We start from the raw sequence: 14,347 nt of genomic DNA on the forward strand, positions 1-14,347 counted from the left end.
GCCTCAGTTATGAGGTTTGCATCTAATTCTTGTATAAAATTAATGAGTAAAGATGAAACTATTTGTGAAACGATGTAATGTGTAACTAGTCAGCGGCCACGCCCCCGTGAGCATAGACATGATCTGGTGTCATGGAACTGCCTTTTCTATTGTTACGAATAAAACCCCCTCCTGAGGAAATTCACATCAGACCACGCAAACCCCGGTGTAAGCTAAGGTTGCAATGGTTGTTGAATTCCTAACCATACCACCTGGAGCATTGGCTACACGGCTAGAAATGGTTCAACTCTGAGACTATCGATCCCTTCAGAATAAGAACAAATCTTAGATACTAATTACTAAATTCTGTAAACCTAGGATGCAAATACCGACAACCGCCGAAACATCTATTCTAAGAACAATGGATGACTGACGTATCCGTTACAACAGACAATATCAGGAGCCGCTGATAAATCTACCCCCATGAAAGACATTGTGTCACGCCTGCTCCCGCTCTTCCTCCCTCTGGCGCACGAGGGCGCCAGACTCCCCAACACTCAAGCCACCTTCAGTACGCACACCTGCCTTTCCCTGTCATGCACATCAGCGCTCATTGGACTCACGTGGACTCAATTACTTGTGTAATTTACTTCCCTATATCTGTCTGTTTCCTAGCTCTGTTCCCTGCTTCGGGATTGTTTGTCATATGTCCTTGTTTACCCGTGTGCTGATGCTGTTCCTGTCGTGTTCCTGAATAAATGTTTGACTCCCGTACCTGCTTCTCATCTCCGGCGTCAGATCCTTGCACATTGTGACTTCTGGGGAAGTAACCAGAGACTCTCTGATGAACTGACTCTCCAGCAGACGGACCAACGATTCCAATAGAGAAGACAACAACGACACCTGGGCGTAAATATATGTATTGCAATTATTCCCGAATGAACGACCGTTCATGTGCAAAGGACTAGCATTTCAATGACTATAATTATCCACTGTGTGTAGTGATCCATTTTGTCTTTCCCGCTCCTTTATCAGTCCACACCCCCTTTCCTTTGTATACCAAGCCGTCACATCGGATTAGCCAGGGAATCTTCCCTATCATTGTTAGAAAACAATATCTACTGTTTGTTTGTTTATGCATTTCTGTGATTATTTAGTTAGTAATTAAATGATTAAGCCAATTGGTGTATGGATGATTCATGGTTTAGGCTGCGTTCGTGCAGATAAACAAGAATTCTACCACGTTTGAAATGAGACTGACGTAAGGTAAAGAATAATTAATTAATATAAGACTAATATATCAGATATTAAAATATCTAAAGAGTTATATTCAGAAAATTATAACTTTGTAATCTTTGTAAGATTTTCCGTGGTGCCCCGACTTCCTAGTTAACCTGTTGGGGATAGGGGGCAGTATTTACACGGCCGGATAAAAAACGTACCCGATTTAATCTGGTTACTACTCCTGCCCAGTAACTAGAATATGCATATAATTATTGGCTTTGGATAGAAAACACCCTAAAGTTTCTAAAACTGTTTGAATGGTGTCTGTGAGTATAACAGAACTCATATGGCAGGCAAAAACCTGAGAAGATTCTGACCAGGAAGTGGCCTGTCTGACAAGTTGTTGTTCTTCTTGCCTCTATTTATTGAAGACTGAGAATCTTTGCTGTAACGTGACACTTCCTACGGCTCCCATAGGCTCTCAGAACCCGGGAAAAAGCTGCATGACGTAATTCAAGGCCCAGGCTGAAACACACTAGCGCGTTTGGCAAGTGCTCTATCAGAGGGCCATTAGACGAGGCTCGTGCATGAGGGGATAGCATGCTTTTACTTTCTCTCTCGTTGAATGTAAACAGGCTTTACCGGTCGGAATATTATCGCTTTTTTACAAGAAAAGTGGCATAAAAATTTATTTTAAACAGCGGTTGACATGCTTTGAAGTACGGTAATGGAATATTTAGACATTTTTTGTCACGAAATGCGCAATGCTCGTAACCCTTATTTACCCTTCGGATAGAGTCTTGAACGCACGAACAAAACGCCGCTGTTTGAACATAACTATGGATTATTTGGGACCAAAACAACATTTGTTATTGAAGTAGAAGTCCTGGGAGTGCATTCTGACGAAGACAGCAAAGGTAATAACATTTTTCTTATAGTAAATCTGACTTTGGTGAATGCTAAACTTGCTGGGTGTCTAAATAGCTAGCCCTGTGATGCCGGGCTATCTACTTAGAATATTGCAAAATGTGCTTTCACCGAAAAGCTATTTTAAAATCGGACATATCGAGTGCATAGAGGAGTTCTGTATCTATAATTCTTAAAATAATTGTTATGTTTTTTGTGAACGTTTATCGTGAGTAATTTAGTAAATTCACCGGAAGTGTTCGGTGGGAATGCTAGTCACATGCTAGTCACCTGCTAGTGTAAAAAGCTGTTTTTTGATATAAATATGAACTTGATTGAACAGACATGCATGTATTGTATAACATAATGTCCTAAGATTGTCATCTGATGAAGATCATCAAAGGTTAGTGCTGCATTTAGCTGTGGTTTGGGTTTATGTGACATTATATGCTAGCTTGAAAAATGGGTGTCTGATTATTTCTGGCTGGGTACTCTGCTGACACAATCTAATGTTTTGCTTTCGTTGTAAAGCCTTTTTGAAATCGGACAGTGTGGTTAGATTAACGAGAGTCTTGTCTTTAAAATGCTGTAAAATAGTCATATGTTTGAGAAATTGAAGTAATAGCATTTCTAAGGTATTTGAATAACGCGCCACGGGATTCAACTGGCTGTTGAGTAGGTGCGTCCCACCTAGCCCAGAGAGGTTAATCAAATGTACATGATTAGTTTAATCACGTAATAATAATTACAGAGAATTGATTTGATAAAATAACATTCTTCACATTTATTGATATCCAGAGACACGACAGGGTGGAGGGTGACGCAGACAACACGGGCTACACTACATCCTCAAACACCTCGATAACTCAAAGACATATGCAAGGATACTGTTTCTGGACTTTAGCTCTGCATTTAATACCATCATCGCAGAACTGCTACAAGACAAACTCTCCCAGCTGAACCTGTCCAGCTCCATCTGTTAAGCTGGGAAAACACCTTTTGGACTCTTTATCCCTTAGCACCGGAGCGCTGCAAGGATGCATGCTCTCACCTCTACTCACTCACTCTACACCAATGACTGCACCTCCAGCACCGCATCTGTCAAACTACTCAAGTTTGCAGACGACACCACTCTGGTCTGTCTCATCACCGACGGCGATAAGTCAATGTACCGAGGCTGGTGGCCTGGTGCAGTCGCAATAACCTGGAACTCAACACAGACAAAACCGTTGAAATGGTGGTTGACTTCAGAAAACGCCTCCCACCATCTCTCCCCCTCGATATTGATGGCTCAGCTGTTAGCATGGCTGAATCCTTCAGATTCCTGTGGACCATCATCTACCACAACCTCAAGTTGGAGGACAACATCACAGAGGTCACCAAGAAGGCACACCAGCGGATGGACTACTTGTGGCAGGTGAAAAAACTCAACATCTACCAGACAATCCTGATCTGGTTTTACGCATCAATCGTTGAGTCCATCCTCACCTCCTCTTTCATAGTCTGGTTTGGGTCTGAGTCTGCCAGCTGCAAGGGCAAACTGCAATGCATTATCCAGTCTACAGAGAGGGTCATCGGCTGCCACCTGCCCTCCATCGAGGTCCTGCAAGACTTCAGGGCAAGGAAGCGTGCAGGAAAGATCATCCCGACCCCTCCCACCCGGTCACCCCACATCCAGAAAATCCCCTCTGGAAGGCGTTTCAGGTCACTCATGAACTCCCACCACCTGAAAGGTTTCTTCCCCTGTGCTGTGGCCCTCACCATCCACAGAGACTAAAGGACTATGCTCTCTATGGTGCACACCGCATCAATCCATCTCTGAACAGTACACAAAATAACTGCACTAAACTTGTGTGCACTTTGTTCATCTCTCTGCATTTAGATATTCATACTGATACTGTAAATGTGTACATCCACTGTATATCAACCATATACCCACTTTATATCAACCGTATACCCACTTTATATCAACCGTATACCCACTGTATTTCAACCGTATACCCACTGTATTTCAACCGTATACCCACTGGATTTCAACCGTATACCCACTGGATTTCAACCGTATATCCACTGCATATCAACCGTATACTCACTGCATATCAACCGTATACCCACTGCATATCAACCGTATACCCACTGCATATCAACCATATACTCACATAATTTCAACCGTATGCCCTCTGTATTTCAACCATATACCCACTGTATTTCAACCGTATACCCACTGTATATTGTATATCTGCTCATTCTCTTGTAGCTCTATGCTCACTCTACCTAATTGTATATAATGCATGTAAACTTATTTTAAACTCTGCTGTCTGTATTCTGTCTCTAAATGTTGTCTATCACTAGCAGCACAATATCAACAAGTACAACTCTGAGTATGTGTAAATGTCCTTGGCAGTGATTAAAGGTGATTCTGATTCTGAATGGCGTCCATCTCGTTTCCATGACAAACCCATTAACCCTTGGGCTACACCAGTCAGTCAATCACTAAGCTGACCAATCAATCGGTCCCTAGAGTAGAGCAGGGCATTGTGGGAACTGGGAATATAAATGTCCTTCCTGTCACCTTGAGGCCAGAGATCACCGGGGGCAATCTTTGACCAGCTAGCCTATCAGTGACCTGCTTCTTAAGAGGTCATCTTTAACAGCCCAGAGGACGGTAGCAGAAACATTACACTATAACAACTCCCAACAGCGATACACACAGCCACACATGTACACATCTCAGCAAGATTTGAGTGCATTACTATGAACTGCTGATGATAAGCTAACCATAAACCAGCCTTGAGACTTGATAAAATACATGCATGTAACTCTGCATGACATTGCTGTATCTAATGACCTAATCCTGATTCAACCACATTCACAAATAATCATAATGCTAATAATTACAAAACTCTGAGAAAAACACATCCATCTTGTGTTAGTACATAACCAGGAAGCAATAGGCCTACGCATACAGAACTTTACCAGTGATCCTGTGCTATTAGACTTCCACCTCTAACTATGCAGAGACACATGGGATCACTACTAATACACACTGGCTGCTCCAATGACTGTCATTGATTAGATAGAATAACAGGAGAGCTCAGACACCACCCACACACATATACAGGCATTGTTAACATGCAATGGATCATGTGATCAAGTGGTATTAGTGGAAGCTTTCCGTAACAGAGCGTTATTTATTTATTTTAAGCTTAATTTAGCCTGAAAACAAATTGAGGAACGAATGATGTTGTTTTACATTGATACAGTATGAGATGAACCTCCCAGACAGTCAAAGCCCTGCAGCCCTCACTGAAGCTACCATCATGGCTGGCAGCAAATAACCTCGCTATCCCATACATACACACTCCTTTGTACTAGTGTATGTTGAGTGTGTTTGTGTGTGTGTGTGTTTTTAACTGGGTGTGTGTCTGTACTACTGTCTGAGTGCACTACCTGTTTGTGCTGGGCTCTCTGCTTGGTCTCTGGGCTGTCTCCTTTTGATGACGACGACTGTTGCCGTAGCCGCGCCCCGTTGCCGGGCCAGTCGGGGGATGACATCATGCTGCTGCTGGAGGGGCGCGGGTAGGGCCCGCTGTTGAGCAGGTTGGGGGGCGTGCGGCCCCTGGTGATAATGGTCTGTGGAGGGGGCTGGTCTATCCTGCGCTGGGGGCCGGCGCTATTCTGTCTGGGTACGGTGGGCTGGTGCTGGGCCTCTGTGAGTGACAGCTGCCGCCGCGTGCCTATGAACTCCCCCGAACGACGGGCAAACTCCTCCACGCTGCTCCCCCCACCTCCTACTCCGTGGTTCAGGAAGGAGTTGTGTATCCCCCCTCCTCCTCCTGGCCCATCCTCATTGTTGCTATGGGAACTGTGGGAGCTGTGGCCCTCAGAACCCGAGTCGGCCAGGCCCCGCGGCGACAAGGGCAGCCCTGCCGCCATCTGGTAGACAGGGTTCTGGAAGGACAGGGGGGCTAGAAGCTGAGCAGGTCTGCCTGGGGCACTCTCCGATCCGGGGGTGGTGGGGGTCTGGACGGGCCTTCTCAGAGTAGGACCTCCAGTGATGTTCCCCTGGGGGGTTCGGGCCGACCACACTCCCCCAGGAACGATGCCCTCTCCCAGGCCGTCTGAGGGGCCAGGGCCTGGGCCGCTCTCTAAGCTGCGGGGGTCCTGGAGGTCCACCATGGACAGGCTCTTGCTGCCGTTGGCTATGCCCAGGTCGGGCTCATTGGATTCAGAGTAGCTAGAGCTGCGGGCCGGGGTGGGTTGGATCCCAGCGTTCCTGGTGACAAAGAAGAGTTCCTTGTTCTCCGGGGTGGGGGAAGGTAACCGGGTGAAGTCCACCAACCTGAGAGAGAGAGAGAGAGAGAGAGAGAGAGAGAGAGAGAGAGAGAGAGAGAGACAAGAGGGAAGAAGAGAGGGAATGAGTGAAAGAGAGAAAGATAGAGGAAGATGTTGATGATGCTGTATCTATTACTCCTTACAAACATGAAAACATGACCAGTCAAACCCTTCAGCCCACACAGGAAACTTAAGTTAAGTGTCAAACCCCAATTTTGTTTTATTTAACCTTTTAGCAGGGAGTCCTATTGAGACCAAGGCCTCTTTTTCAAGGGAGCCCTGCACTCATCCTACACAACAGGACACATTGTACAGAAACAGCAACCCAACAGGACACATGGTATAGAAACAGCAACCCAACAGGACACATGGTATAGAAACAGCAACCCAACAGGACACATGGTATAGAAACTGCAACCCAACGGGCCACATGGTATAGAAACAGCAACCCAACAGGACACATGGTACAGAAACAGCAACCCAACAGGACACATGGTATAGAAACAGCAACCCAACAGGACACATGGTATAGAAACAGCAACCCAACAGGACACATGGTATAGAAACAGCAACCCAACAGTACACATGGTATAGAAACAGCAACCCAACAGGACACATGGTACAGAAACAGCAACCCAACAGGACACATGGTATAGAAACAGCAACCCAACAGGACACATGGTATAGAAACAGCAACCCAACAGGACACATGGTATAGAAACAGCAACCCAACAGGACACATGGTATAGAAAACGCAACACAACAGGACACATGGTATAGAAAACGTGTCACGTCCTGACCATAGTAAGATGTTATTTTCTATGGTAGAGTAGGTCAGGGCGTGACAGGGGGTGGTTTGCGTTATTCTATGTTTTCTATTTCTATGTTTAGTTCTAGTTTTTCTATTTCTATGTTTTTTAGGGTGATGATCTCCAATTAGAGGCAATTGGCTCTCATTGTCTCTAATTGGAGATCATATTTAAGTAGGTTTTTTTTCCAACTGTTTTTGTGGGTAGTTGTTTCTGTTTAGTCTATGTACCTGACAGTACTGTGAGCTGATCGTTTTCACTTTTGTTATTTTCTGTAGTGTTCTGTGTTAAAATAATAAATTCATTATGAGCACTCAACACGCTGCGCTTTGGTCCCCTTTCTACGACAGCCATTACAAAACGCAACACAACGGGACATATGGTATTGAAACAGCAACCCAACAGGACTTTTTTTTACATTTGTATTTACAGTATTTAACCTTTATTTAACTAGGCAAGTTAAGAACAAATTCTTATTTACAATGACGGCTTACCAAAAGGCAAAAGGCCTCCTGTGTGGACGGGGTATGGGATTAAAAATAAAAAAATAAAAAAATATAGTACAAAACACACATTATGACAAGAGAGACAACACAACACTACATAAAGAGAGACCTAAGACAATAACATCGCAAGGCAGCAACACAACATAATAACAACGTGGCAGCAGCACAAAACATGGTACAAACATTGTTGGGCACAGACAAAAGCACAAAGGGCAAGAAGGTAGAGACAACAATACATCACACAAAGCAGCCACAACTGTCAGTAAGATTGTTCATGATTTGAGTCTTTGAATGAAGAGACTGAGATAAAACTGTCCAGGTTGAGTGTTTGTTGCAGCTCGTTCCAGTCGCTAGCTGCAGCGAACTGAAAAGAGGAGCAACCCAGAGATGTGTGTGCTTTGGGAACCTTTAACAGAATGTGACTGGCAGAACGGGTGTTGTATGTGGAGGATGAGGGCTGCAGTAGATATCTCAGATAGGGGGGAGTGAGACCTATGAGGGTTTTATAAATAAGCATCAACCAGTGGGCCTTGCAACGGGTATACAGACATGACCAGTTTACAGAGGAGTATAGAGCGCAGTGATGTGTTCTATAAGGAGCATTGGTGGCAAATCTGATGACCGAATGGTAAAGAACATGTAAGGCAGGTAAGGCAGGTAAGGAGCACCCTTACCCTTACCTGCTCAAGAGCACCCTTACCTGCCGATCTATAAATTACAGTGCCTTGCAAAAGTATTCCTCCCCCTTGGCGTTTTTCCTATTTTGTTGCATTACAACCTGTAATTTAAATGGATTTATATTTGGATTCCATGTAATGGACATACACAAAATAGTCCAAATTAGTGAAGTGAAATGAAAAAAAGAATTTGTTTCAAAAAATAAAAAAAATAAAAAAAACGAAAAAGTGGTGCGTGCATCTGTATTCACCCCTTTGCTATGAAGCCCCTAAATAAGATCTGGTGCAACCAATTACCTTCAGATGTCACATAATTTGTTAAATAAAGTCCACCTGTGTTCAATCTAAGTGTCACATGATCTGTCACATGATCTCAGTATATATACACCTGTTCTGAAAGGCCCCAGGGTCTGCAACAGCACTAAGCAAGGGGCACCACCAAGCAAGCGGCACCATGAAGACCAAGGAGCTCTCCAAACAGGTCAGGGACAAAGTTGAGGAGAAGTACAGATCAGGGTTGGGTTATAAAAAAAATATCCAAAACTTTGTACATCCCACGGAGCACCATTAATTCCATTATTAAAAAATGGAAAGAATATGGCACCACAACAAACCTGCCAAGAGAGGGCAGCCCATCAAAACTCACAGTCCAGGCAAGGAGGGCATGAATCAGAGAGGCAACAAAGAGACCAAAGATAACCCTGAAGGACCTGCAAAGCTCCACAGCGGAAATTGGAGAATCTGTCCATAGGACCACTTTAAGCCGTACACTCCACAGAGCTGGGCTTAATGGAAGAGTGGACAGAAAAAAATAAGCAAACATGTTTAGTGTTCGCCAAAATGCATGTGGGAGACTCCTCAAACATATGGAAGAAGATACTCTGGTCAGATGAGACTAAAATTGAGCTTTTAGGCCATCAAGGAAAACACTATGTCTGGCGCAAACCCAACACCTCGCATCACCCTGAGAACAACATCCCCACAGTGAAGCATGGTGGTGGCAGCATCATGCTGTGGGGATGTTTTTCATCGGCAGGGACTGGGAAACTGGACAGAATTGAAGGAATGATGGGTGGCACTAAATACAGGGAAATTCTTGAAGGAAACCTGTTTCAGTCTTCCAGAGATTTGAGAATGGGATGGAGGTTCACCTTCCAACAGGACAATGACCCTAAGCATACTGCTAAAGCAACACTCAAGTGATTTAAGGGGGAACATTTAAATGTCTTGGAATGGCCTAGTCAATGCCTAGACCTCAATCCAATTCAGAATCTGTGGTATGACTTAAAGATTGCGGTACACCAGCGGAACCCATCCAACTTGAAGGAGCTGGAGCAGTTTTGCCTTGAAGAACGGGCAACAAATCCCAGTGGCTAGATGTGCCAAGCTTATAGAGACATACCCCAAGAGACTTGGAGCTGTAATTGCTGCAAACGGTGGCTCTACAAAGTATTGATGCCAAGGGGGTGAATACTTTCCAAAGCCACCGTATGTCTCCGTAATCTAGCATGGGTAGGATGGTCATCTGAATCAGGGTTAGCTTGGCAGCTGAGGTGAAAGTGGAGCGATTACAATAGAGGAAACCAAGTCTAGATTTAACTTTAGCCTGCAGCTTTGATATGTGCTGAGAGAAGGACAGTGTACTGTCTAGCCATACTCCCAAGTACTTGAGTATGAGGTGACTACCTCAAGCTCTAAACCCTCAGAGGTAGTAATCACACCTGTGGGGAGAGGGGTATTCTTCTTACCAAACCACATTACCTTTGTTTTGGAGGTGTTCAGAACAAGGTTAAGGGTAGAGAAAGCTTGTTGGACACTAACAAAGCTTTGTTGTACAGCATTTAACACAAAATCCGGAGAGGGGCCAGCTGAGTATAAGACTGTATCATCTGCATATAAATGGATGAGATAGCTTCCTACTGCCTGAGCTATGTTGTTGATGTAAATTGAGAAGTGGGGCCTAGGGCCTAGGATCGAGCCTTGGGGTACTCCCTTGGTGACAGGCAGTGGCTGAGACAGCAGATTTTCAGACTTTATACACTGCACTCTTTGAGAGAGGTAGTTAGCAAACCAGGCCAAAGATGCCTCAGAGACACCAATACTCCTTTGCTGGCCCACAATAATGGAATGGTCTACCGTATCAAAAGCTTTGGCCAAGTCAATGAAAATAGCAGCTAACCATTGCTTAGAATCGAGGGCAATGGTGACATCATTGAGGACCTTTAAGGTTGCAGTGAAACATCCATAACCTGAGTGGAAACCAGGACACATGGTACAGAAACAGCAACCCAACAGGACACATGGTATAGAAACAGCAAACCAACAGGACACATGGTATAGAAACAGCAACCCAACAGGACACATGGTATAGAAACAGCAACCCAACAGGACACATGGCATAGAAACAGCAACCCAACAGGACACATGGTACAGAAACAGCAACCCAACAGGACATATGGTACAGAAACAGCAACCCAACGGGACACATGGTATAGAAACAGCAACCCAACAGGACACATGGTATAGAAACAGCAGCCCAACGGGACACATGGTACAGAAACAGCAACCCAACAGGACACATGGTATAGAAACAGCAACCCAACAGGACACGTGGCATAGAAACAGCAACCCAACAGGACACATGGTATAGAAACAGCAACCCAACAGGACACATGGTACAGAAACAGCAACCCAACAGGACACATGGTACAGAAGCAGCAACCCAACAGGACACATGGTACAGAAACAGCAACCCAACAGGACACATGGTATAGAAACAGCAACCCAACAGGACACATGGTATAGAAACAGCAGCCCAACAGGACACATGGTACAGAAACAGCAACCCAACAGGACACATGGTATAGAAACAGCAACCCAACAGGACACGTGGCATAGAAACAGCAACCCAACAGGACACATGGTACAGAAACAGCAACCCAACAGGACACATGGTATAGAAACAGCAACCCAACAGGACACATGGTACAGAAACAGCAACCCAACAGGACACATGGTATAGAAACAGCAACCCAACAGGACACATGGTATAGAAACAGCAACCCAACAGGACACATGGTATAGAAACAACAGCCCAACAGGACACATGGTACAGAAACAGCAGCCCAACAGGACACATGGTTTAGAAACAGCAACCCAACAGGACACATGGTATAGAAACAGCAACCCAACAGGACACATGATATAGAAACAGCAGCCCAACAGGACACATGATATAGAAACAGCAACCCAACAGGACACATGATATAGAAACAGCAACCCAACAGGACACATGGTATAGAAACAGCAACCCAACAGGACACATGGTATAGAAACAGCATCCCAACAGGACACATGATATAGAAACAGCAGCCCAACAGGACACATGATATAGAAACAGCAACCCAACAGGACACATGATATAGAAACAGCAACCCAACAGGACACATGATATAGAAACAGCAACCCAACAGGACACATGGTATAGAAACAGCAACCCAACAGGACACATGGTATAGAAACAGCAGCCCAACAGGACACATGATATAGAAACAGCAGCCCATCAGCAGATGTGGATGAGGATGTGAGTCATATAGCTAGTTAAGTGATCCGCACTCATCCTCCCTTCTCTCCTTCACCATCAAGTCTACAGCTTTATTGTCTGGCAATTACCTTGACAGACACAATTTATGTTCCCATAATCTCTAGCTCTCTCTCTCGTTAATATTCTCTCTCTCTCTTTCATTAATACTCTCTCTCTCCCTCTCTCTCTCCCTTAACCTCTCTATTTTATACCTACCCTGCTCCCTCCCTCCCTCCCACTCTTTCTCTCTCTCTCACTTTCCCTCCTCTCTCTATCTCTCTCTCCCTCTCTTTCCCTCCTTCTCCCTCCCTCTCTCTGTGAATGTGGTGTAATTAAGAAGGACTGCTAGAATGCTAGACTCGTTCAGTCCAGCCTCCATAAATCTGACTGGGGTTGCAGGTTCACTGCCAGCCTGATTAGAAGGGGAAGAAGAGGACAGGACAGTGGCTGTGTCTATTTTGACACACATTAGCGTGGCCTGATAAAGTGGGCTCGTCAATTGGATTTGCTCAACTACTGCATCTTCCCTCCTCTGTCCTCTCTCGCCTACTTTTGAAAAAGGTCAAAGGTAATCGAGGAGAGGCGGTGAGGATAGGGAACGTGGATGAAAATGCGGCTGTATAAAATGAGACCCTTCTTCAGGCAAATGACGTTTACAGAAGTGGATCCCCAAATAAAAGTGTAAAGTGATAAAAACTAAATAAGTTAGTTGTGCCAGACATTTATAGATAAAACCATAAGCACCATATGGTTTTTTGAAACGTGTGCATAGTTTTCTCAAAAAATACAAAGCTGATTCAAAGAGGGTGTGGCAGATATCAAAACACTTGTGCTTCCTTGCCAAAAGGAGGCTATAGAGGAGAGGAGGACCATCTTCCGTTTGCCTACTAACGAACTGACACACTCCTCGACCACTCAACCACTTATCGCTTTCTGGGTCACAGAGGAGAGAGGACGGAGGAGAGAGGATGGAGGACAGATTTTTGCCCAAACGAGAAAACCCCCTTAACCATGCTTACCTATACCCTTTCCTTTTTGTTCTTCCAAACCCTTACCCTGTCCTTACCCATTCCCCTAGACTTATCTGTTCTTGTTCTTCCAAACCCTTACCCTGTCCTTATCCATACTCCTAGCTTTATCTGTTCTTGTTCTTCCTAACCCTTACCCTGTCCTTACCCATACCCCTAGACTTATCTGTTCTTGTTCTTCCTAACCCTTACCCTGTCCTTACCCATACCCTTAGACTTATCTGTTCTTGTTCTTCTTAACCCTTACCCCACCCACCCACATTCCCTTTCTTTTATTCCAAACCCTGTCCTTACCCTGAAAGGTCATTGTCGATGACCATCTTCTGTAGGCCGGTGGAGATGCTGCAGCCTGCCCCGGCATTGGGCGGTGACCCCATACGGTCAGAGGAGGACGGAGCGGTCATGTTCATGGTCATGCTGGACGGGTTGGTCAGTGCTGTGTTCACCTCCCGGAGGATCCTGGGTAGGGGGCCTAGCTTGGAGGCGGAACTCTCGAGGGTTAAAGAGGGGTTCAAGGTCAGAGATGGGGTCAGGGGTCATGGTAACTCTGTGAGAGGTTGAGGCGTTTGGACACAGGTCTAGGATCAGCTTTAATCCTTTCCAAACCTAATAACTCATTAGGGCGGGGCAGTATGGGAGATGCAAGACTGGCCTTGTCTGGGGCAAACTTCCTCCTACTTAGGTTCACTGTTAAGCTTTGTATTCATGGCAATCTTCACAGTTTTCTATTCTACTGTTTGAAGCCATTTAAGCATTCATGTGGCAATTTTGCAACTTTTACATGCACTGACTTAAACCTTGGATATCAGTAGAGACCTCCCTGTGCCTATATCAGACAGTGAGCCTGGATGGGGTATTCTTTTTCCATTACAGAGAGCTAATCTCCCTCTGATTATGTCCTTCAGTCTGAATAATGAAACAGGCAGGCCTCAGAGCCTGGAAGGACTTGATTTTGGTTGGAGACGGACGGGAGTGCTGTCCTCAGTGAGGATGGGATGCAGCACACAGAGTCTATGGGCTTTGCCCCCGATATACCTAGTAATTAACACGCTGGGATGGCTCCCCATGCGGAACCATGGCTAATGCACTAGGTGTCCCTGCAAATCCATTTGGATGCCTCCCACATAAACATAGTGTTTTATATCTATGTCCTCCCAGGCCCTCCTCAGAGCATTCCAATAGAGCACTCAGTCTCACAGCAGTAGTTGTATTATGTAAGCAATAGCGTGTTATACACATTATTGAATCTAGTTAGGTTAACATGCTACTGTACGCAGTACATTACTAAATGCAGAATGGC

At 45.0% G+C, this 14,347-nt stretch overlaps 1 protein-coding gene across 4 annotated transcripts in view; it reads right to left on the reverse strand.

Annotated features, from left to right (window-relative positions):
• Nucleotides 1–14,347, reverse strand: part of LOC115159792 (disabled homolog 2-interacting protein) — a 99,948-nt gene that overhangs the window by 11,907 nt on the left and 73,694 nt on the right. For all 4 annotated transcript variants that reach the window (XM_029709848.1, XM_029709846.1, XM_029709847.1 and 1 more), the window contains exons 9-10: nt 13,342–13,538; nt 5,560–6,451 (exon numbers count right to left, since the gene is read on the reverse strand). In XM_029709848.1, the coding sequence (XP_029565708.1) occupies nt 5,560–6,451; nt 13,342–13,538 (1,089 nt within the window). The remainder of the gene's footprint in view (nt 1–5,559; nt 6,452–13,341; nt 13,539–14,347) is intronic.

Source organism: Salmo trutta, chromosome 23, assembly GCF_901001165.1.
Source record: "Salmo trutta chromosome 23, fSalTru1.1, whole genome shotgun sequence".
Classification (NCBI taxonomy): domain Eukaryota; kingdom Metazoa; phylum Chordata; class Actinopteri; order Salmoniformes; family Salmonidae; genus Salmo; species Salmo trutta.